The 26,562-nt window shown below is 38.8% G+C and overlaps 1 protein-coding gene across 1 annotated transcript in view; it reads left to right on the top strand.

The window, feature by feature from the left end:
• Positions 1-22,753, top strand: part of spock1 (SPARC (osteonectin), cwcv and kazal like domains proteoglycan 1) — a 210,277-nt gene extending 187,524 nt beyond the window's left edge. The window contains exons 8-12 of the mRNA XM_060887161.1: positions 11,111-11,227; positions 11,434-11,655; positions 11,821-11,883; positions 18,369-18,506; positions 18,921-22,753. Coding sequence (XP_060743144.1) covers positions 11,111-11,227; positions 11,434-11,655; positions 11,821-11,883; positions 18,369-18,506; positions 18,921-19,123 — 743 coding nt within the window. The 3' untranslated portion in view covers positions 19,124-22,753. The remainder of the gene's footprint in view (positions 1-11,110; positions 11,228-11,433; positions 11,656-11,820; positions 11,884-18,368; positions 18,507-18,920) is intronic.
• Positions 22,754-26,562: the final 3,809 nt, after the last annotated feature.

The raw sequence follows: 26,562 nt of genomic DNA, 5'->3' as shown, positions 1-26,562 counted from the left end.
CTCTGTGAGATTCTGCATTCCAGTCCACTTTTTTAAACCCACTTTAACAGATTTGTCCCTGCCATATGCCATCGAGGGAATCCCTGTTGCCCGCCTAAACACTATTCCCTTTGCTTTATCGGCTTTATCACATTTTTCAGACGGACCTTAATATTGCAAAGAAATTTAATAAACATAACTGCAGATGTTAAGAACAGATATTGTCCGGAAGATGTCACAGTCTAATCAGATTTGCTTTCAAAATATCATAAACAGTGAAAGGCTGAAAGGCAAGGCTGTTAATAAAAGTCAAACAGACTGAGGAAGTACATATTTAAAAGAAAAGTGCTTTGATTTAATGAGTTTCCCTTCACGTTATCTACATAGCACTACATTTTTCTCAATTCCCACTCACTATCCAGCTATTGTCTTTCACGTGACGGCTACAAGCCGGGGAGGGTGAAGGCTAGAAGAACTAACACATGCTTCATCTGAGACTTATGAAGTCAGCCAACTGTATCTGGAGCTGTATGTGTTAGTCACGTACATGACAGAGTAACACAAAGGAGAATGATCTCTGCCCTTGTCTGCATAAATACATAAGCTCACAAAAGACCACAATTAGTTAGTCTTACTGTGATTGACAAGGGAGTGACTTCAATACTCTTCTTTAGACTCCTGATTTCTGACTACAGATGCATCATCTATATTCAAGCTGTTTTTTTTTTTCACCGTTTTGCCAATCAAAAGCTCCTCTAGAGCCTTTTTTAAAACCCAAGGACATTTTACACAGCATCCAAACATGGGAAAAGAGCAATAGAGAAAGAATAAGAATTTTGTGTAAGGAGGAAAGTTTTTAAGCTGAGATACAAAGAGATTACTTCATCTGAATTTGCAGGGGTGGATAATCGGTACCCAGAGGCCTGAGACAAGCAAGTTTGGCTTCCAGATCATCAAATGTTACAGCCAATACACAGGCAAATGACTTTTTGTTATTGATGACAATGACAGATATGTTATTCATATACTTGTTCATTTCTGTTTGTTTGCATGAAGCTAGTCAGAAAAGACAGGCTGAAATGGATGGAATCGAAAAGAGTTTATTGTCTCAGATACAAATCAAACAAAACCGAATCGCAATACAACATCGGTATCCAAAAAAACAGGCAAAGGTCAGGACATGTGCAAAAAGACCCAGTATGGGTAAATCAAGAGCGTAAAACTTCTTCCTGGAACACTTGAACTAACTCTTATTTTCTCTGTTTGAAAATGTGAGTTTTAGTTTGATTTTATCCGAAGTCTGTAACCTAGTAACCCAGTGTTAATGTATTCATCGATAGAGACTTCAAAGCACATTTGTACGTCGCTCTGGATAAAGAAGTCTGCCAAATGCTGTAAATGTAAATGTTCATGAGTCCTTTATATAGTGAATGATGTGATGAACATGACAGACGAGTTCTCTGAGGACGCAGGAGTTGCACTGACTCTAGCGAAATAGCTCGTGATGTTTTTGATATTCCATTCGCTACCACTTTTTGTCTACACAATGTCTGCTCATTTGGAGGTGACGACGTGACGTGACGACGTGACATACAGCTAAATATGGTGACCCATACTCAGAATTCATTCTCTGCATTTAACCCATCCAAAGTGCACACAGACAGCAGTGAACACACACACACACCGTGAACACACACCCAGAGCAGTGGGCAGCCATTTATGCTGCGGCGCTCGGGGAGCAGTTGGGAGGGGTTCGGTGCCTCGCTCAAGGGCACCTCGGTCCTGGTATTGCCAGCCCAAGACTCGAACCCACAACCTTAGGGTTAGGAGTCAAACTCTCTAACCATTAGGCCACGATTTCCCCATTTACTAGGCTAGCTAAGAAACATATGTTTTGTTCACCAGCTGATTAATTTAATGCAGGCTAGTTTCCTTGCTAATTCATTAGAAAACAGAAGTTTTAATACAAAATGGTTTCAGCTTCTTAGGATAGAGAAAAACATCTTCCCTCATATGTGTGTAGCCACTACTAGTGTTGCGTAGCTCATACACATGAGAGGAAGTCAGCAAATACGTCTAAAAAAAAAAGGTAAAGGAAACAGCACTGAGACGCAGAGCCAGAAGTTCATTTTCTATCTTCGGCTTTCTGACTTGCTGTGAGACGCTGGTCAAAATATGATCTTGTCAAAGCATGAGCAGCACAGTGAGCAATAATGCAGGGCTTTGCCCGAGACAGTCCAGACGTGTCACACTGAGATCGCATTACAGATTTTACACGAGATTTTGTTGGAGAACAAGAGACTGAGAGACTGAGGGTGAGGACAGTCAACAAGTCTCGGGAAATCCGAGGTTTGGAGGTCTTCTGCTTGTTTTTCTTTTTATCTCCAAAGGACAGCACCACTATTTTTTGTACAGCTCAAGGACAACTCTAAAGGATGACACCAGTTGAAATCTGCTCAGTGAATAATGCTGGAAATAAAATCCTTTCACTTTATTGTTAACCTGAAGTAAAAGAAACAGTTAATGTGTACTGGATTGAATTGAGTCATAAAGATGTTCCTGTAATACATGCACTTCAAGTTTAATAGTATTAAAGTGTTTATTAATGTTAAAATAAGCATGTTTTTTTTTTGTCATACAAAGTATTCAGAGGACTCAAACGATGGTTTGTGAACTTGTGACATAAAAAATATGTCTCAGAAAATCCAAAAAGCTCACATAATTCCGACACATTATTTTTCTTTATACTTTAAATGTTTTATCAATAAAATTTATGCACAATATGCACTTGTCACATGTTAGCAGTGTTTTATTGGGTTTTTACACTGGGCGTGTTAACTGAGGTCTGAATCAGAGTTTGATTGGGATTGTTCCCAGCTCCTTCACACTCTGGATTTAGATTCACTTGATCCTATCGAACCCTGGTGCATAAGCACATGGACATGCAACACAATGCAACTCACCATAGTTTTGTTTTATTTATTATTATTTGGTGCTATTATTATGCACAGTACGGTTCCTGTAAGGGATGTGGTAGCTCAGTGGTTAAGGTGTTGGGCTACTGATCAGAAGGTCATGGGTTCGAACCCCAGGTCCACCAAGCTGCCACTGCTGGGCCCCTGAGCAAGGCCCTTAACCCTCAGTTGCTCAGTTGTAAGTCACTCTGGATAAGGGTGTCTGCTAAATGCCGTAAATGTAAAATGTAAATGTTCCTCACCTCTTCTCTGTCCCAGAACGTTCCTTCTGCTGCATGAAGTGTGTTGTAGAAACTAACGATGATATCATCGGCTAAAACACATGTTCAGGTTACTTAAGTTCCTGAACAAGTGCAGACCTTAGTACGAGTTGAGCACAGTTTCAGTGCAAATGAAATCCCACCAGGTCCTACATGTAGTTTTGGGTTCATAATATTTTTTTTAAAAACTGTAAATTAATAAATGAATACATTTGTTGTCATGATTTGAAATGATTTACAGCTAATTTAAATTCTGTACAGTAGTAAAAATGCAGTGCAATATAATGTACTGTTCACAATATCCACAATACTGTATCTAAAGCCAGGATGCTTTAGATATTGTGAAGGATAATGTTATTATTTATATGCATTATAGTATGGTAAAGTTATTAATAGATTTGGGCATAATTTTGGAGGCTAATTTCAATCCAGTAACCACTTTACCATCTGCTCCTGCTTGCTAGCTAGTTTTGACTTTGTTAGGTTGAAACTCTGACTATAACAGTTTTCCAGGCTTTTTGACCTGTTCAGGTTTTTTGCCTTGAGTCAGGTTTTCTCCATTGCTTTGTTTGTTCATGTCTTGACAGTTGCTTGTGCTTGTATTTGGATTTATTATTAAAGACTTTCCTTGCACTTACACCCACCTGCTTTGAGTTTTAGACCACTGTGCTGGATCTCACACACACACATAAGAGTTTCTGAAACCCTTCGTTGTAAACGTCTCTCTCTCTCTCTCTGTTCCCAAACAGATGCATGTTATAGCCTTTTGATTAGACCATTTCCGTATTAAGGAGCTGAGAATAAAATGGACAAAGTGCTTAATCCATCACCACAGTCCAGAACTGATAACCTTCAGGCCTCTTACAGCTTTATAGCATCTTATAGCACTTTACAGCAGGGCTCGCTCTGTTTTACTACACCTTCATCAAATTAACAGCAGTCTGCCCCGTTTTACCGCATTTCACTCTGCTTTATTTGTGGCTCTGTCATACGTGGTTTATAGCAGCTTCACCCTTTTAGTATCTTTTTTTTTATTTTTTTATTATTATTTATTAGTCGGAGAAGGTATATGCTTCAACTCATCAGTTCTTGTTTATCTGCTCTGAAATCTGAGTTTACGCTGTGATAAGTTTCTTTCTTATCACTTTCTAAACACTTCCAACTAGCTGACTAGTAGCGGTGTGCTAAGGCTGTATGCTAGATATTTGCTCTGGAAATTGGGGTGAGGAACATATACATATACACATACCCAGTGGGGAATAACACACACAGTGGCCTGATATATCTCTCTGTTTCTTGGCAGAATGGAAAGGATTACGTTCATCTTTTTGTGCCCTGGATTCATAGTTACAGGCAAAAGAAATTCTCCCAGAGCAACTCAATTTCAGATAAAATTAACTGCTAACATTTTCAAATACACATGCAAAGACATTCACAACCTTCCACCTGCCCATGTACTGTACACACAAGCACACACCCACATCCCGTTGTGTTTGCTGTTGATTTTGTAATTCATGGTGAAGTTAACGGTAAGAACTGACGTTTTCAATAGGACATTTGGAGATATAACAAAAAAAAATCATTAAAAAACAAAACAACAATAAATTTTGAGATTTCAAAATTTCAGAAAGTCTACTTCAGTCTAGTAAATATGTGAAATCTGTCAGGAAACAGACTTTCCACTAGATTTTGTGGCTGTTTATTTAGCTGCAAGAGCATTAGTGAGATCAGACACTGATGATGGGTGAGGAGGTCTGGGGTGCAGTTAGTGTTCCAGTTGATATCAAAAGTGTTTAGTATAGTTAGAGTCAGAGTCATGGCTCTGTGCTGGGTGACAAGTTCTTTTACTCCAACATTGGAAGATCTTCACAGAGATTGCTTTGTACACAGATGCATTGTCATGCTTGGGGCTCGTAGTTCCAGCATGTTAGTTATGATATATTCAGTATTTTTATATTCTGAATAAAAATGAATGAACAAAGGATCGTTAAAATTACAGCAGTAGTTCTTTGAGTACAAATCTACAGTGCCCAGGAGAGATTATTGGTAACTACAACCTACAATCTCACTCACTCACTCACTCACTCACTCACTCACTCACAATCTCACTCACTCACAATCTCACTCACAATCTCACTCACTCACTCACTCACTCACTCACTCACAATCTCACTCACTCACAATCTCACTCACTCACTCACTCACTCACTCACTCACAATCTCACTCACTCACTCACTCACTCACTCACACACTCACTCACTCACTCACTCACTCACTCACTCACTCACTCACTCACAATCTCACTCACTCACTCACTCACACACTCACTCACTCACTCACTCACTCACAATCTCACTCACTCACTCACTCACTCACAATCTCACTCACTCACTCACTCACAATCTCACTCACTCACTCACTCACTCACAATCTCACTTACTCACTCACAATCTCACTCACTCATTCACTCACTCACTCACTCACTCACTCACTCACTCACTCACTCGCTCACTCACTCACTCACTCATTCACAATCTCACTCACTCACTCACTCACTCACTCATTCACAATCTCACTCACTCACTCACTCACTCACTCACTCACTCACTCAGTAAGGCAGTTTAAAGTTAACATCAGTTACATAACCTGCTTCCACTCACATTATGGCATCTTGATTTCAGGCGGCTTTTGGAGATGTTTGTTTTTGTCTAGTTTTGCAGGTGGCTTCTCTAGCGCTCCTTTGCCTAAGATTTCGGGGAAGACTAAGTACATTAACGAATCAGTCACGTATATATATTTAGATGCAAAACAATTGTGCATGACTGATACAGCAGGCTGATCGGTGGAGAATTTAAATAGAACTATAGTGTTTTTTTTCTGAAGAGACAAATAGATAGCAGTGTTTTTGTGTATTCATGGTTTCTGGGCCAATGTTTCAAATGTGTGCATAGAGATGTAATGGACACACACACACATACACAAATGCGTTATCTTTAGCTTCACTGCGCTAAAGTGACTCTACATCAGTGTTTCATCCTGCAGTGTTTCTTTCTGCTTCATTAGTCCTTGTAGTTAAAATGAATTGGGAGTTCATGTGCAGCACCCAGCATGATCGTGTGTGTGTGTGTGTGTGTGTGTGTGTGTGTGTGTGGACTACAGTTTGTCTTGTGTTGCAGTTTTTTTTTTACATTACAGCCTTCAACATAACCTATTTACTAATCACTAAGACTAATAGACTGTTATAGACTAATAAAATGTTAACACAGCAATTAGCACTTGCATGAATTGTTCTTTTTAATTTGAATGTTAACTAAATAATGAACACCTGCGTTAATGTTTATTCCAATCCAACATGAAGAAATGGCTTAATTAACAAGTTCTTGGTGGTTAATTGGTGGAATTTAGAACCGACACTGGATCATGTTTCAGCTTTTACACCCAGTGAGCTGAGTTCAACCGATGATCAACATGTAATAACATGGTGTAATTCAATTTATGCTAATTTAATGGGAGTTTAATTTTTATTTCTGTATGAAATAAACCCTGGCTAATGCAATACTCAAATAAAAATCCATATTTCATTAATATATAATGTTATTAAAGGTGTAATTATGAAATACATAAAAGAAAAATAATTAATTCGAGCAAATAATTTCTTTAATGTTCACTGTATAGTGTGTGGAATTAGTCATAAATGTGTGTGTTTAAATGTTTCAAATTAACACATGACAAAGAAAACATCTAGTAGTATGTGTTAGATCTAGTAGTATGTGTTAATACACACCGTACACAAATGTATCAAACGCTTTTGATCCACTGAATCACTGAATCTACTGAGGATGGTAGGACGTTTAAACCGTACGCCAGTGTTACAACCCCGATTTAAATCTAGGGGGTTCTCAAGCTGTTTGTGAAAAGGATGGAAAAGGCTAATTGTTTCCGTACAACAATTAATCATAAATAACCAACAACAGTAAAAACATAGGCGGACACAATACTTGTGTTGAATATTGTTTGATTAACTGAAAAGACCCGTAGTGTGAAACGTACTCACTCAGGCAGTTTAAATTTGTCAAAAAATCTCTAAAGTCAAAAATTTTCCTTATGAAAATGTCGTTTGGACGTTCACAAAACATGGTACTTTCTGACCAGCAAAAAGATCAAAATTTGAATTCATGGTTTTCATCATTAGAAGATTGGAATAAACCAGGCATTTGAATGTTTAAGTATTATTCTTGGATCTGTAATAAATTTGCTTTTACTTTAAATGAATGGAATTATTCATTGTTACATCACTGACTGTAACACCAGTGAATGATTTCAATGAAAGGTATATTCTTCAAGCCTCAACGCACACATCATACGTATATTTTTATTGCTTATGAACCTCTCACTCACTCACTCATTTTCTACCGCTTATCCGAACTACCTCGGGTCACGTGGTTCCTGTGCCTATCTCAGGCGTCATCGGGCATCAAGGCAGGATACACCCTGGACGGAGTGCCAACCCATTGCAGGGCACACATTCACTCACGCAATCACACACTACGGACAATTTTCCAGAGATGCCAATCAACCTACTGTACCATGCATGTCTTTGGACCGGTGAAGGAAACCGGAGTACCCGGAGGAAACCCCCGAGGCACGGGGAGAACATGCAAACTCCACACACACAAGGCGAAGGCGGGAATCGAACCCCTAACCCTGGAGGTGTGAGGCGAACGTGCTAACCACTAAGCCACCGTGCCCCCTGCTTATGAACCTTCAAAGTTCAAAGTAAAATAATGTGTGTTATGAAGGGCTATTTACATTTTTTTAAACTATGTATTGGCCAGTAATTTAACAGACATGCTTGTCACTATATTCTGAAAATGCCACTGCTCTCTGTAGGTGTTGCATGAAATCACTTCCATCTTCTGTAGCCTAAAAACCTTCTTGTGAAAATCAGTGCTATTCATTTGTTTCCTATTGTCATCTAGCAACATAATAGTGAAGGTTGATAATGGCTCATAAAGATAGCTTAGACTATACCATTATCTGTGTCTGTTGTCATGGTTACATGGTATATAGAACTTTGATATGATATTTTAATGATCATTTTCTGTTGCGTTGTCTGAATTCGGAGGGGCGGGGTGGGGGGTGGATGGTCCTTCCAGTTACAGTACATATGCAGCAATGATTACACCGTTAGTTGTGCTTCTTCATCTAACCAGAAGGTCTTTCCACCCACCGCATCCTTTAGTAGTTCAAAAACATGGAACTCAGTCGCAGTGAGTTATGCTGAGTAAAACCGATGTAGCAGACACTAGAGTTCTTGGTGGTTATAACAGTGTAAAGTGCAGTATGTAGTGTGCTGTCATGTAGTAATAAGACTCAAGCACTCAGGCTAGGGTTAGGGTTAGGGTTTAAACCTGATTGTAAATCCTAGGTGATTCCTTAGAAGATAAATATAGAATAGAATACAATATTTTTATAGTCATTGTTTGGCAGTGCAATGAAATCTATTCTATTCTAGTCTCCTGAGGAAAAATCATATGACTCACAATCAGGTCAAAACAGTCTGGATTTTTTCTTCTATATTATTACTAGAAAGCTATTCCATTCTATAGAGTAGAATAGAATACAATAGCCTCCTGGGTCCTGTATTTTTTTAATCCTGTTCTACTGTATGTACTGTTGTTGCACTTTGACCATAATATCATTCTATTCTATTCTATATCCATCTTCTTAGGTAGCGTATATGTAGTATAAGAAGGATATACATAAGAATTTTATATGAGGTGTAAGAAAAAAAAATACATTGTTACTGCACATATTTTATCACACAAATTAAGCAGAGTGAGTGAATAGACAGTTATTGCACTTTAACATTATTATATATGATTATGGAGGTTAGATATGGTGATGGCAGTGAAAAAAAAAAAAACCACTGATACAAAACACCATACGAAGTGAAAAACAAAGCTATGCACAAGTATTTCAACTCCAGAAAACCTCCCATTGTAAAAATCTGGAAGGTGAATAATATGGAAGGACAGTATATAGATAGTGAGGGGATAAAAAGGCAGCAGGATGGAGGGAGAGAGAATGGAGAAGGATGAAAGGGAGAATTCGGCACCAAGGTTTCACAACACAAGTGTGCGCTAGGCCTGCAGGCATTTATGTATGAGACAGCAGGTGTGAGCTTTGAACAGGTACAGAATAAGAAACACACTTACACACATCAAGTCCTGTCTCCATTCGTCTTGCTCTCTCTCACACACAAAGACACCTCCAGTTGTCTTCCACACAGTCCAGAAACAGACACCGGCAGAAAGCTGTTAAATTCTTTTCTGTACTTTTTTCCCCTCTCATATCTAGTCTGTGTGCCGGTTTTTCTGCCTTAATGTCTGCTTCTCTCTTTCTCTCTTTCTGTCTGATGGATGTGTGAACAATTAATTATATAAGGACTAAACCAAGCCGAGGTGTTATTTTTATGCTGTTTTATAAACGTAATAGTGACACTAAAGTAATAAATAATGCTTAAGAATTATTTTTTAAACATTAGTTCACAGCTGTTTTCTTAATATTCTAAAAATAACATCCAAATACGCTTATATATGCAAACACACAAATACCCACGGTAATGACATCAGTTTAAATGCAGTTTAAAAGTGTTAAAAAAACAACAGACAGACAGATAGAAACCCACCAGTACTGTATCTCAATAGAGATTACAGCAAATCTGTGCTAAAACACTTCCATTAATATTGGCACCTAATATATGAGCAAAGTAGGCTGTGGAAAATGTTATTATTTAAGGTTTTCCTTTTTTTTAAATAAATGAATTTTTTATTAATTTAAAATGATTTATTTATTTATTAAAAAAATACTCGGCTCTCATATGATGATATCAAAACTGAAATAATTTAATCATATTTTTTAAATATGTGTGTGGCAACCCAGTATGAAAATGAATAAGTAAAATATATTTAAAGTATATTCCTATTGATATTTTTAATTTTCAGTACACCTGGGTGACCAGGACCAGGAAACCTCCGGTTTCACAGAGGTATAAATATGAAATAACTCGTACGCCAAATTCCCTTATTCATTCATCACAATGGGTAAGACTAAGGAATATCGATGTGGTGTGAGGAAAAAGCTTCACAAATCTGTCCATAATGCTCATGTCATTGTGGGCAAATCACTGAATAAATTTTTCATTATGTTCGATTTTTATTTTTTTTCTTTTTGTTTCCCTAAGAGCTGCACCATTTTGGTGTATTGTGTTGTGTAACGCTTTGAGTGCCTCATCCACTCTCACACAGCATTTCTTTATTGCACTGGGTCCAATTCTGTTGTCTACATTGCAGTTCAGAACGTAGTATTATTGTTCATCTTTCTTTTCTTTTTTTTTTTAGTTTTATATCACTGACTGATAACTGCATGAGATGAACTTGTCCCAAATAGCCAATAAAAGTCTGCGCTTCTGAACGGTATGGTGCACGTCGGCTGATGAAAGTGAAGATCAGACAGGTGAAATGTAATGGAAGGTGCATTGGCAGAGGCTTGTTTTTATGATGCTGGGTTTTATTGTGCTCCATCAGTACATGGAATGTTTGATTGCTGCAGGTATTTCTCCAAGGCTGTTTACTGGATTCTTTTCATCTCCAGGCATCCAGCAGTAGACGCAAAAGTACACTGTTGTGCTTTCATCTACAGATTATTTTCAAATAGAAAAAGGTCTGAGAGCCAGAATTCTTGTCTCGCCTCATTACTTTGGCATCTAACCAGCTTGAGAAGGGTCACTAATTTATCTTGTGCCTCTGTTACAGATAATAAAGTAATGAGATTTCCTGGCTTGACAAGGTGCATATGTGTGTGTGTGTGTGTGTGTGTGTGTGTGTATGCAGCTTGCAGTGACACTGATCTGAAAAGTTTGGCCTCAAGACTGAAGGATTGGTTTGGGGTGCTGCACATGGATGCCAACCGAGATCTGAAGATTTCTGCCAATGACAACAGTCAAGGACGTAAGTATATGACTTTGTGTGTATCTCCGCTGTGTTTTTTAGTGTTAGACACCATTTATAGTTGGACACTAGAGAGAAGTCTCATAAATAATTGCAGTATTAGAGGACAGAGTGTTAAAAGGGTGTTCAGTTTGGGTACATTGTGATTAAGAGTCCTACAGTGATATGATAACAACAGCAAAAAATCTCTCTTCACCATCCTATAGGTTTTGACACCAGCATCCTCCCTATCTGTAAGGACTCTCTTGGCTGGATGTTCAACAAGTTGGACATGAACTACGATCTCTTGCTCGACCAGTCAGAGCTCAGCGCTATTTATCTGGACAAGTACGAGCTGTGTATGCGCCCACTCTTCAACTCCTGTGACTCCTTTAAGGACGGGAAGCTTTCCAACAACGAGTGGTGCTACTGCTTCCAGAAACCAGATGGTGAGAGAGAGAGTGAGAGTGAGAGAGAGAGAATTGCTAGAAATAGAAAAAAACAGGGTGATCATTTTACTTCAAGTGGGTTCCATTTATAACACTATCTAAATGTATTGGCATGAATTTGCTAATGTGTTTTTCTCTCTCTCGCTCACTTTTTTTTTTCACCAGGTCTGCCCTGTCAGAATGAAATAAATAGGATTCACACTCAAAGCCGGCGGAAGTCTCTTATAGGTGAGTCAGTCATTAAGCCTGAGATTTATTTCATCCAAAATAATGAACAGGTTTTAATTTCCATCATCCACAAAAAGCAACCAACTGTGGGCATCTGTGTGTGTGTGTGTGTGTGTGTGTGTTCATGCGTTTCTTGCTGCAGAAGCTTCACAAGAGCTTCGCAGAAGCGGAGCTATAATTGATTTGAATTGTAATGGCTTTCGGTGTGATTTATGTGCATCCACACTTGATATTTTCCTCTGCGATCAATAACGTGCACTCTAGCTGCCACCCTCACCCATAGCTCTCGCCACTGGTCCTGTTCGGCCCAGCGGGCATCAATAATCCCACACAATCATAACTGCTTCATAACTCATGCCATAACACAGGCTGAAAAACAACCGCCTGAGTGTGCATTAATATGGGTGAGTGTGTGGGTGTCACATTTTAGACGGTGAAATCCAATCAGCGTTAGCGATATCTACCGCCTAAGGCCCAGAATCTGCTGCAGCCATCCTGCTCATTCTCATGTGCAATGCAGGGCAAAGCTCTCTGCCGATGAAGCAGGAGAAGGCAGAAATAAATGATGATGCTTTTAGTTCAGATATAATACTGTAAAATGGCAGATTGAATTTATGTCACAATGGTGTTTTTCGTAGATTGTTTAATGCCTGAGTCAATAATACATGTGTGGTGGTCTGGGAAAACCCTTCATATTTGTGCTCTATAGAGTTCTGAAGGCTCCAGCTCTTTCTAAACTGAAGAATGTTTATCTTTCTGCATGTATCTCAACCTTAAAATGTTTAAAAGCATCTTTTCTTCCAAACAATTGCTTTACATGATTGTATGTCGAATGAATATCATCTGTTTAGTCAGAATCAGAAAAAAAATCAGAAAGAGCTTTATTGCCAGGCATGTTTTCACATGCGAGGAATTTGTTATAGTGACAGAAGCTCCACAGTGTAACAGAATGACATGTACAATATAGTCAAATTGTATGTACAAATGTACAAGTGTGAAATGTGCAATTGAAATATACATAGTATATGTTTTAAGTAAATAGTGTGTGAGAATAGTGTGTGTTCTGTGTATGTTAAGTGTTAAGTGCATATCTCTTTTAAAAGCAAAAATAATAAACCCACCCCCTTTTCTTTCATTTTATTTCTACAATAAACTATAAAACAAGCTTTTTCTTATTCTCAGTTAAATGGTAAAATATAAAATAATAATAAATAAATAAATAAATAAATAAATAAATAAATAAATGCCCCCTTTTTTTTTAAAAAAAAAAACTCCTTTCATTTAAATACTCAAACCCAAAGGTCACCATATATAAGAACTGAACAGAGAACTCATGTGGAAAATATCCAGGAGATGTCAGAAAGATGTCATGGCTGAAATTTTTGATAATGGAATGACACGTCTGACAAACTGGTGTAGAAAAACGCTCGGCCATCTGTCGCCTCTGCTTAGACCGCAGCTCCAGAAAGTAAGGATAAATGGATGACAACATTCTAAAAATGACAAAGGTCGGTCAATATAAAGGTACACTTTTTGCGTGTTGCCACACATGAGCCACATTAAACATAATTATATTGTCAGTTTAACAGATTTACCTCATCAGCCTGGGCACTGCTATGGCAATAAATAAGGCAATAAATGAGCAAATATATAGTGTGAGGATGAATGATAACTGAGTGATTGATACATGCACTGACTCCATAACTGAGTGATTGATACACGCACTGACTCCATAACTGAATGATTGATACATGCACTGACTCCATAACTGAGTGATTGATACATGCACTGACGCCATGATTGAGTGATTGATACATGCACTGACTCCATAACTGAGTGATTGATACACGCACTGACTCCATAACTGAGTGATTGATACATGCACTGACGCCATGATTGAGTGATTGATACATGCACTGACTCCATAACTGAGTGATTGATACATGCACTGACTCCATAACTGAGTGATTGATACATGCACTGACGCCATGATTGAGTGATTGATACATGCACTGACTCCATAACTGAGTGATTGATACATGCACTGACTCCATAACTGAGTGATTGATACATGCACTGACGCCATAACTGAGTGATTGATACATGCACTGACTCCATAACTGAGTGATTGATACATGCACTGACTCCATAACTGAGTGATTGATACATGCACTGACTCCATAACTGAGTGATTGATACATGCACTGACTCCATAACTGAGTGATTGATACATGCACTGACTCCATAACTGAGTGATTGATACACGCACTGACTCCATAACTGAGTGATTGATACATGCACTGACTCCATAACTGAGTGATTGATACATGCACTGACTCCATAACTGAGTGATTGATACATGCACTGACTCCATAACTGAGTGATTGATACACGCACTGACTCCATAACTGAGTGATTGATACATGCACTGACTCCATAACTGAGTGATTGATACACGCACTGACTCCATAACTGAGTGATTGATACATGCACTGACTCCATAACTGAGTGATTGATACATGCACTGACTCCATAACTGAGTGATTGATACATGCACTGACTCCATAACTGAGTGATTGATACATGCACTGACTCCATAACTGAATGATTGATACACGCACTGACTCCATAACTGAGTGATTGATACATGCACTGACTCCATAACTGAGTGATTGATACATGCACTGACTCCATAACTGAATGATTGATACATGCACTGACTCCATAACTGAGTGATTGATACACGCACTGACTCCATAACTGAGTGATTGATACATGCACTGACTCCATAACTGAGTGATTGATACACGCACTGACTCCATAACTGAGTGATTGATACATGCATTGACTCCATAACTGAGTGATTGATACATGCACTGACTCCATAACTGAGTGATTGATACATGCACTGACTCCATAACTGAGTGATTGATACATGCACTGACTCCATAACTGAGTGATTGATACATGCACTGACTCCATAACTGAATGATTGATACACGCACTGACTCCATAACTGAGTGATTGATACATGCACTGACTCCATAACTGAGTGATTGATACATGCACTGACTCCATAACTGAATGATTGATACATGCACTGACTCCATAACTGAGTGATTGATACACGCACTGACTCCATAACTGAGTGATTGATACATGCACTGACTCCATAACTGAGTGATTGATACACGCACTGACTCCATAACTGAGTGATTGATACATGCACTGACTCCATAACTGAGTGATTGATACATGCACTGACTCCATAACTGAATGATTGATACACGCACTGACTCCATAACTGAGTGATTGATACATGCACTGACTCCATAACTGAGTGATTGATACATGCACTGACTCCATAACTGAATGATTGATACATGCACTGACTCCATAACTGAGTGATTGATACATGCACTGACTCCATAACTGAGTGATTGATACATGCACTGACTCCATAACTGAGTGATTGATACACGCACTGACTCCATAACTGAGTGATTGATACATGCACTGACTCCATAACTGAGTGATTGATACACGCACTGACTCCATAACTGAGTGATTGATACATGCACTGACTCCATAACTGAGTGATTGATACATGCACTGACTCCATAACTGAATGATTGATACATGCACTGACTCCATAACTGAGTGATTGATACACGCACTGACTCCATAACTGAGTGATTGATACATGCACTGACTCCATAACTGAGTGATTGATACACGCACTGACTCCATAACTGAGTGATTGATACATGCACTGACTCCATAACTGAGTGATTGATACACGCACTGACTCCATAACTGAGTGATTGATACATGCACTGACTCCATAACTGAGTGATTGATACATGCACTGACTCCATAACTGAGTGATTGATACATGCACTGACTCCATAACTGAGTGATTGATACACGCACTGACTCCATAACTGAGTGATTGATACATGCACTGACGCCATGACTGAGTGATTGATACATGCACTGACTCCATGACTGAGTGATTGATACACGCACTGACTCCATAACTGAGTGATTGATACACGCACTGACTCCATAACTGAGTGATTGATACATGCACTGACTCCATAACTGAGTGATTGATACATGCACTGACTCCATAACTGAGTGATTGATACACGCACTGACTCCATAACTGAGTGATTGATACATGCACTGACTCCATAACTGAGTGATTGATACATGCACTGACTCCATAACTGAATGATTGATACATGCACTGACTCCATAACTGAGTGATTGATACACGCACTGACTCCATAACTGAGTGATTGATACATGCACTGACTCCATAACTGAGTGATTGATACACGCACTGACTCCATAACTGAGTGATTGATACATGCACTGACTCCATAACTGAGTGATTGATACACGCACTGACTCCATAACTGAGTGATTGATACATGCACTGACTCCATAACTGAGTGATTGATACATGCACTGACTCCATAACTGAATGATTGATACATGCACTGACTCCATAACTGAGTGGTTGATACACGCACTGACTCCATAACTGAGTGATTGATACATGCACTGACTCCATAACTGAGTGATTGATACACGCACTGACTCCATAACTGAGTGATTGATACAAGCACTGACTCCATAACTGAGTGATTGATACATGCACTGACGCCATAACTGAGTGATTGATACACGCACTGACTCCATGACTGAATGATTGATACATGCACTGACTCCATAACTGAGTGGTTGATACACGCACTGACTCCATAACTGAGTGATTGATACATGCACTGACTCCATGACTGAGTGATTGATACACGCACTGACTCCATAACTGAGTGATTGATACACGCACTGACTCCATAACTGAGTGATTGATACATGCACTGACTCCATAACTGAGTGATTGATACACGCACTGACTCCATAACTGAGTGATTGATACATGCACTGACTCCATAACTGAGTGATTGATACACGCACTGACTCCATAACTGAGTGATTGATACATGCACTGACTCCATAACTGAGTGATTGATACATGCACTGACTCCATAACTGAATGATTGATACATGCACTGACTCCATAACTGAGTGGTTGATACACGCACTGACTCCATAACTGAGTGATTGATACATGCACTGACTCCATAACTGAGTGATTGATACACGCACTGACTCCATAACTGAGTGATTGATACATGCACTGACTCCATAACTGAGTGATTGATACACGCACTGACTCCATAACTGAATGATTGATACATGCACTGACTCCATAACTGAGTGGTTGATACACGCACTGACTCCATAACTGAGTGATTGATACATGCACTGACTCCATGACTGAGTGATTGATACACGCACTGACTCCATAACTGAGTGATTGATACACGCACTGACTCCATAACTGAGTGATTGATACATGCACTGACTCCATAACTGAGTGATTGATACACGCACTGACTCCATAACTGAGTGATTGATACATGCACTGACTCCATAACTGAGTGATTGATACATGCACTGACTCCATAACTGAGTGATTGATACATGCACTGACTCCATAACTGAGTGATTGATACATGCACTGACTCCATAACTGAGTGATTGATACATGCACTGACGCCATAACTGAGTGATTGATACATGCACTGACTCCATAACTGAGTGATTGATACACAAATTGACAGCCAGGATGTGATTAAGACATAAGACTAATAAGTTCAGTGTGTAATGTCACAGTGTCACTTACTTCTCTAACAAGGTTGTTGACTCTTAAAAACATAATTTTTGATCAAATAATGGATTCTTAAAAAGATGTTTCATTTCATGCCAATACCACTGCACTTTCTCTTCTCTTCTCCTTTTTTTTCTTCTTTTCTTTTCCTCTTCTTCTTTTCTTCTCGTCCTTTTTCTCCTCTCTTAATTTCCTCATATTTTCTCCTTTCTTTCTCCTTTCTTCTCTTCATTTCTTCTTTTTTCTCCTTCACTTCATTTCTCCTTTCTTTTCATGTCTCCTTTTCTTCTTTCTTCTCTTCATTTCTACTTTTTTCTCCTTTCTTTCTCCTTTCTTCTCTTCATTTCTACCTTTTTCTCCTTTCTTCTCTTCATTTTCTCATTTAGCTCATTTCTTTGCTTCATTTCTACTTTTTTCTCCTTCTCTTCAGTTCTCCTTTCTTTTCATGTCTCCTTTTTCTTCTTTCTTCTCTTCATTTCTACTTTTTTCTCATTTATTTCTCCTTTCTTCCCTTCATTTTTACTTTTTTCTCCTTTCTTCTCTTCATTTTCTCATTTATCTCCTTTCTTTGCTTCATTTCTACTTTTTTCTCCTTCTCTTCATTTCTCCTTCTCTTCATTTCTCTTTATTTCTCTTTTTTCTCCTTTCGTCTCTTAATTTCTCGTTGTTTTATTTTCTTCTCTTAATTTCTTCTTTTTTTTCACTTCACTTCAATAATTTCTCTCCCCTTCTCCTCTAGGACCATATGTCCCACGCTGCACAGAGGATGGCTACTTTAAGGCCACACAGTGTCATGGCAGCACAGGCCAGTGTTGGTGTGTTGATAAATATGGCAATGAGATTGCCGGCTCCAGGAAACAAGGCAACCCGATCTGCGGTAGGTTCCTGTACAATCCCATAACTACACGAGTGAGGACAGGTTTATGGCTTCAGTGGGGTACAGAATGCAATACACATACAGTAGCCCATCATAGCATGTTTGCTGTAGATGCTGCCCTGTGAGACATCCACAATCATTACTGAATGAGGGATATCAGACAGACATTAGCCTGTGTGTGTGCTATTTTAGTGTGCTTGCTTTATGAGACATCAGTGCACCCATAATTCAGGATGGTGCTGTTTTCCTGTCTCATCACAGTAAAAGAGTATAATAGATTAATAATGGCACTCTTCCTTCTGCAGTGGGCAATCCATTCATCTTCCACCGTCATATCTCATCTCATATCTATCTAACAGAACAGCTGCTAACCTCTTGCTCTGTGTGTGTGTGTGTGTGTGTGTGTGTGTATAGAGGAGGATCAGGAGACCTCAGGGGATTTTGGCAGTGGAGGAGCCGTCATTCTTCTTGATGACCAGGAGGAGGAGGAGGAGCCTCCACAAAACAGGCGGCGCAGACAGAAGGAGAAGCGTGGCAGGCTCCACCCCCGTGGAGCCATAGAGGATGATGAAGATGAAGAGGACGACAAAGAAGACGAGATTGGCTACATCTGGTAGCTCCGCCCCATCTCCCGTTTGCCAACCAGGGACCCCGGTTGTAATGCACAGATCTAAAGCCATTCCAACCCCATGCTCTGGATCAGATTCTCAAAAAAAAAAACAAAAAAAAAAACATTAATAACTATAATCAGCATCACCTGTATTCTTTTTTTTTCTTATTTGTATGTTTTCTCTTTTTTAGCTGTTCTTAACAATATAAATCAGTTAGAAACTCATATAATACATATAAATGGCACCCATTGGCTCCCACTTGTTTTTTTCTTACATGAATCCATGCCAACTTTTCTTTGCATTGTTTTCTTCTTATTTCTATCTCTTTTTTATCCATCCATAGAGCTCCTGAAGCCATTTAAGAGCTGCGGCTGTAAATATTTCTTTTTCTCTTCAGACAGATGAGGCACTACAACTCCCTCCATCCCAGAGTTTCTCACCTGAGCCTACTAGAAGACTCCTAGAAGTGATAGAAGGCTCTTCCTGTTGTATAAATGGCATTAATAAAATATAATAAAACATTTTGATTGTAATAATAGAAAGGATCTGGCGTGTTTAAGGAGGCTCTAGTGAGATTCTTAAAGGGCCTATGCATGCTCCCCACTGTGGAGGTGAGAAGAAGGTGATTGTTTTTTTTTTGTTTGTTTGTTTTTTTAGCTTGTGGCTAATAGAAAGCCAATGAGCATTTTATTTTGTGATACTGCTGTTGTTTGCTGACGCTCTGCTTCGTTCTATTGCTGGATCGTAGCCACAGTGCTACACAAATCTCTATTAACAAACGTTTCCATTCCATCGCACAGTGTGGTACGGTGATCTCATGGTACTGTAACTAATCTGCTAATCCATTGGGTTCCCTTCTTGCCAAGGCAGAAAGAAGACCAACCCGGGAGCTAGAAACGGTGCAAAGCTTTGACTGTTGAAATCTAATTGTTGCTTTGTTGTCATGTGTCAATTAAAAAAACACATTAAGTAGCTACTGAACTGTTTTATGACTCTTTACATCATTCTAAATGCAGAGTAAATATTAAACCAGACCATGCAGCTCCATTTATCGTTGCCATTGTGTGGTAAATGGCATGATTACACCACAACCTCTAGAAAACTCCTCTGATTTTCCTAAGTATGCACAGTTTCATAGGAAATAGACACAGGTACTCAACTAGGATGCAAATAGTTCTGAATTCAGGTTAGTAACCAGACCATACCGTACCGTACCACACTGTCCAATGGAAAAGCAGAATAGTGTGTGTCTGTGTGTGAGTCCAAACTTTAAAATTAGTAGCCAAACCTTCAGCACTTCCCACCCATTCTGACCCATGTAAAAATGTTTGATTCTTGATTTATGCAATCATTCCTTTTAAATTATTCTTGCTCTTATATTCTGTTCAAACTTCTTCATTTTCAAGAAAGTCTGAGAACCTTCCCCTAGCGGTGAGTGAAGTTTTTCAGCCTGTCCTTCACGCAATTCCACTAAATACTTTCTCATTGTGAAACAGAAATAATGGATGATGGACACACACACAAAAAAAAAACCTCTTCATGACCTCTTCAGTGTCAAGCTGGGTGCTTTTGTTAACCTGGCTGTATCACTTTTTTCCACTTCCTTTCAAAGCAGGCAACATTTTATTTTGACAGTCTTTTAAGAAAAATGGATGTTGTAAATGCAGCTTTTTTCGCTGTGCTCAGCCGTCCGCATGGTGTGTCAAGAACATAAACAAACTGCAGTTTTTGAATAGAAACTATTAGGACTTGGTTTTAGCTCCTTTACATCATACAGAGATAAATCATACTAGGTGTATAAATGTCCAGCATGAGACTAGGTGAGAAAGTTGATTAAATAGTTGTTGATTAAATCGGTTTTTAAGGGGACGTTTCAAGGCTCTAGGAGTCAGACCTGAGCTCTGAGTTTAATAAATCAGATTCAAGTTGTCATATAAGCTTAATCATAATGGCCTGTCTCTGTGGAGTCTGATCATCGAGGAGACGGATTATAGCGCATTTCTTTACTGATAGCAAAAGTGATTAAATCACAGCATTCAGCTCAGTGTATTTGTCTTTGTCTTTCAGAGTCACATTTACTCGCATCCCTGGAATATTTAGTGGTATTTGTGATGGACAGTGATGATGAAAATAATGCAGAGTAGAAATACTTCAGTTTGTTTGTCTAACCAGTGGTTCTCAAGGTGTTGAGTCTCAGGTGCCAAGAAGGACTAACCAGGGGTCTGTAATCATTATTATTTTATTTGCTATCTTATTTATTTATTTGTTTTTGTTGATGAAAATCATAACCCATTATTAAGTTATTATTCGGGATACGTACATATTGATAAAATAACACACCTTTACATTTTATTATGCACAGGAGTCGATAGAGATTTGTTTGTTTACTTAAAGAGAGTGTGAAGTAGAGTGTATTAGAATGTAAGTGAACAGAAATTTGTCTAGATTTTCAGTAATCAGAGGTAAAGAAAGAGTTTGCTGAACTCTCACACTCAGGAAGTCCTTGTATGCTCAACACAGCTTATATCAAAAGTTAATAAGATGAAGGTTAAGGTTAGAGATGATATGATACAGTATGAAACAAAAGAAGCTAACCATATTGCCGTTGTTTGTTAAAATTCCTACTAACATGAGGTCATTAAATATATCTTCTATATTGTCTTGCTTGTGGACACTTGATTTGAACGATTTTATTTCAAAGCTCAATAAATTAAAAATAAGTAGCCTATAAATAACGCTACTTTACGAAAGAACGAAATTTCCAGAATAAAAAGATCTATGGCTGCAATAACAAGCTTAATAGTTGAACAGGTGAATTATATTCAATGAAAATAGTCTGTACTGAGTACGAAGTGGATCAATGGGATATTGTCTATAGTTTACTAGGAGGTTTCAAGCGGAGAAAGCTAGAGAACGCTGACTTTAAGTAACAGTACAGTGGACGTTTGCAGGACGTTTGGTCGTTACTATCCTCTGTCCCGTCTCTCTTCTGCTTCAGCACGAAACTCCTCCCTCTCCATTCTACCATCACTTAGTTTGCTACTGCAGCATTGAACCACTTTGTTAATTCAGAAATCAACCCTACAAAACATACACATACTGTACACACACACACACACACACACACACACACACAGATACAGTACTGCTAATGCTATTGCAGAAACGACTAATGCACCAGTTACAGTAAATGGCCATATTTGCAAGAGTCTTCTTTGTTAATTCTCTATATTTTTTACTTTGTAAAGATGATAAAGACAACAGATTAAAAAGAAACACATAAAGGAGTACAAAAATGATGATGTAATATAATACAGTAGTGTGGCTTTGTCCATTTGCATTGCAGATATTGGGTGTATAAGTCCCCTGTAGTCTTAACTGTAATGTAGACCCTCTCTTCTCTTCTCCTTTCTTCTCCTCTCTGAGTGTGTACTAGTGTTCTCAGTTTTATGCCTGTCTTCTTTTCCCTTCTCTCCTCTCCCTGATCCTGAGTCCTGCTGGAATGTTGATGTTTTGGGCTGAATCCCTTTCTGTTTGTTCAGGTTTTCTTTTTCTCTTTTTTGGATTTGTTTTTTCCTAAAAATTTCATCTGTAAAACAGTTTCATGGAAAAAAAAAAATGTTTGTCTGAATAAATCTGGAGTCTGTCCTTGTCCACTTTCTCTCCGGCTCCTTCCTTTCTTTATTTGTTTTCTCTCAAAATGAATTAGGTTGGCAATGATTTTCAATAATGGCTTTTCATACACAGCCAATAGTGTGTTAAGGCTTGATTTGCTTGGTGAGAGTTTTAAATTGTGGAGCAGCTTAGAGCAAATTATTTTTGAGTAATTACTGTCAGATTTACCATACAGGGAGCTGAATGAGCAGTTAAGGAATGTAATATTGATAGGAAATGAGCCACCCACGGGTTTGTGTCAAGGAACGTCGATTTGGAGCTTTGCAGATGTGAAGAGCCAAAGGGATGTCATCAGTCATAACCACTCATCCTTTATAATATCTGTTATGTTGGGCTCTCGCTCTTTTGATGTGTTTGATGCTTGTCTTTTGTTCGTAGCTTTTTTCGCTAGTACCAGACAGGCAAATCTGTGTTTTTTCCTAGAGGTTCTCCAAAACTGACAGATCACACAAAGCTAATGGTTTCAACTAGACACATGGCACTTATGCTTTTTTTCATGTTTTGTTATTTTCATACCTCCATAGATTTCAGAGGCTGACAACATACACCTGTCCACTTTGACATTTCTGCACTTATATAATCAGCCAATCATTTGGCAGCAGCCCAATTCAAATAAGTCATGCAGAAACAGGGCAAGAGCTTTGGTTAATGTTCACATCAAACACGAGACACGTGGTCTTTGTGACTTTATGATTGTACCAGATTGTTATCAGAATTTCAGAAACTGCAGATCTTCTGGGATTTTTATATAAAAGAGTCTCTGTAGTTTATACAGATCGTTGAGTGAGTGACAGTTTTGTTGCATTATTGATGTTAGAGGTCAGAGGAAAATGGTCAGACTGGATGGATATAGTTAGTCAAATAATCACTCTTTAGAAATGTGGTGAGCAGAAAAGCATCAAACCTTGAGCAGAATTCAGGTTCTACTTCTGTCAGCCAAGAGCAAGAATCTGAGTTTATCACAGGCACAGACTTATCAAAACTGGACCACTGAAGTCAGAAAAAATGGCAAATGATTTTTATTCTTATCTTTAACCCTTGTACTGTATGATGTTCCGGTCTGTGGGACCCATATTCATAAACATCAGTAGTTTTGAAAAACTTTGCTTCCTTGTAAATTTGTTGATTTTTTCCCACTCATAACAACAAAAAACGAGTAGCACTTTAATTAAAAATGTGATGTAATAAAGGCAAAGAGCAAATATTAACCACATATGCTGTTTATATTGCTTGTAATTGGGATGAAGTAAACATCTGTAGAGTATTTTAACATAACATTTTTGATTGTGTGGAATTAAAAACCCAAAAATGCAGCGGGTCCAAAAGACCCACGAACACTGGCTGATTAACAAAAATACGAACATCATACAAGGGTTATTTGGCCATTCACCCCTGTTTATTGAGATTCTCAGTATTTTATACTACTCACCACAGTAGTAGAATATTCATTAGAGATACTAAACACTGCCTGTGAGCTCAGACCTTCTTCTACTTTCAGCTTTTCCTTTTAGGGGAATCATCTTTTTCCACCTAACTCTATCCTCAGCATTCTCTACTCTCGCACCAACTAACTTCATGTCCTCATTTAACGCATCCATATATCGCCTCTTTGTCCTTTTTCCTGACCTCTTACCTGGCAGCTCCATCTCCAACATCCTTCTACCAATATAACATCTCACTCCTCTGTACATGTCCAAACCATCTCAATCTATCTTCTCTGTCCTCGTCCCCAAAACAGCCAACCAGAGCTGTCCCTCTGATGTGCTCGTCCCTAATCCTGTCCATCCTCGTCACTCCTAAAGAAAACCTCAACATCCTCATCTCTGCTACCTCTATCTCTGCCTCATGTCATTTCCTTACAGCATACAGCCTCTTCACCTCTTTTCCACACTCACTGTCACACTGGACGGTTGATCCCAAATACTTAAACTCCTGCACCTTTCTGACCTCAGCTCCCTGTAACCTTACTGTCTTACTACGACTGACTTTCATTCCACTTCTTTCCAGAGCAGACCTTCACATTTCCAGGTGTTCTTCCACCTGCTCCCAACTCTCACTACAGATCACAGTGTCATCCGCAAACATCGGTGTCCACAGAGATTCCTGTCTGACTTCAGTCAACATGTCCATCACCATAGCAAACAAGAAGGGACTCAAAGCCGATCCTTGATGTAGCCCCACCTCCACCTTGAACTCCTCTGTCTGACCTGTGAGCTCAGACCAATGACTCTCCACTGACAGGATTTTTTTTTGTTTGTTTGTTTTTTTTTACACCTTTTCTCTAAACTATAGAGACCTTTTTCTGTAAAAATCCTAAGAGATCTACCATTTCTGAAATATTTTAACTCTGGCTTCAGCAACCATGCCATAGTTAAAATCACAGGGATCACATTTTTATCCATTCTGCTGTTTGATGTGAACATTAAATGAAGCTCTTGTATCTGCATGATGTCTTGTATTCTGTAGTGAGACCTGATTTGTTGGTTGATTAGAAAGCTGAAGGAAAGTACTGTACAGATGTTCCTATAAAGTATACACTCTTCATCAACTTTCTTACAAAATGCTGATGATTAAAATGATATATATTATGAATTTTGCCCCAATCCTGGCTGTCAAGATCTGGACCTGGCACTGTTGCTATTTTTTAGATTTACTCTTACACAGTGGGAGGTTTTTTTATCTAAGGAGTCATTGCTGAGATTTGATCATTTACTTTCTCTAGTCTGATTAACACTGTGACAAAAGTGTTAAACTCAGTTGACTGCATGTTTAAACACAATAAATTAAAATGACAGCTGGACAGAGAAATCTGCACTTTTTCTCAGTGCATCAGCTTCAGAGCAAAAGTCTCATCCTTTTAGAGTTTTGGGAACAAATCAAAAGTGTTAAGAGATAGAAAAAAAATCATAATCACTTTAAAATTGATCGTAATTTAGCCATGAACTAATATACACATCATTACTGCAGTGCTGTAGGTATTTAGATGAAACTCTCTTGAGCCAAACAATCCAATACAGTAAAATCATTAATATTCACACAACACACACAAAACAATCAGGCAATGCAAATGCGGCTGTTCAATAGATAATTAGTCTGTAACCTTTAGTGTGCCTCCATTTGTCAACAGACCAGGACACACCCCTGATTGTACCCCTGACTTCTTTCTCCCACTCACACACACCTCCACATTTCTCCTCTTCTCTTTTGTAGCACTTAGAGCACTAACAGGTACTGTTGCCATGGGAGCTCTCGAAAGCCCCATCCATTCTGGAGCCGTTTATTGATCTGGGATCTCCGATCTCCTCTGTCACTTAATGGCCGCCTCACATCAGACAAACAGCAGCGTGATTCTTTTCACAAGACAGTTTCAGGGGATTTCCCACCATCTGGAGACTTTTAAACGCCTGTCTTCAGCATGTCACTGCTTTCCCCCTCAGGCCCTGTCAGAAAATAAAAAGACATTTTAAAACGCCTCTAGTGTGTGGCGGATAAATCCAGCATATGCCGGTGCTTCTGCGTCCTCCAGAGAACGATGGAGCAATCATAATCAATCTGCTTTATTTAGTTATTATAAGCTGTTATCCAATATCTGGCAGCATTAAAGAAGGCAATGTATGGGGAAATGATTCAACTGGATTATTTTCTACACTCTACAGGTTCTTTTATGCTGTAAAAGTGTGGCAGGTTGTACAAGTTAGCACTCCTAGCACAGCTCCTTGACAGCTAGCCTATTATCTGTAGAAGGCCTGAATCGAACACCACTGACGCGA

The sequence above is a fragment of the Tachysurus vachellii genome, chromosome 14, assembly GCF_030014155.1.
Source record: "Tachysurus vachellii isolate PV-2020 chromosome 14, HZAU_Pvac_v1, whole genome shotgun sequence".
In the NCBI taxonomy this organism is placed as follows: Eukaryota; Metazoa; Chordata; class Actinopteri; order Siluriformes; family Bagridae; genus Tachysurus; species Tachysurus vachellii.
Note: the sequence above shows the minus strand (reverse complement) of the source record. Positions and strands in the feature narration are given on the sequence as shown.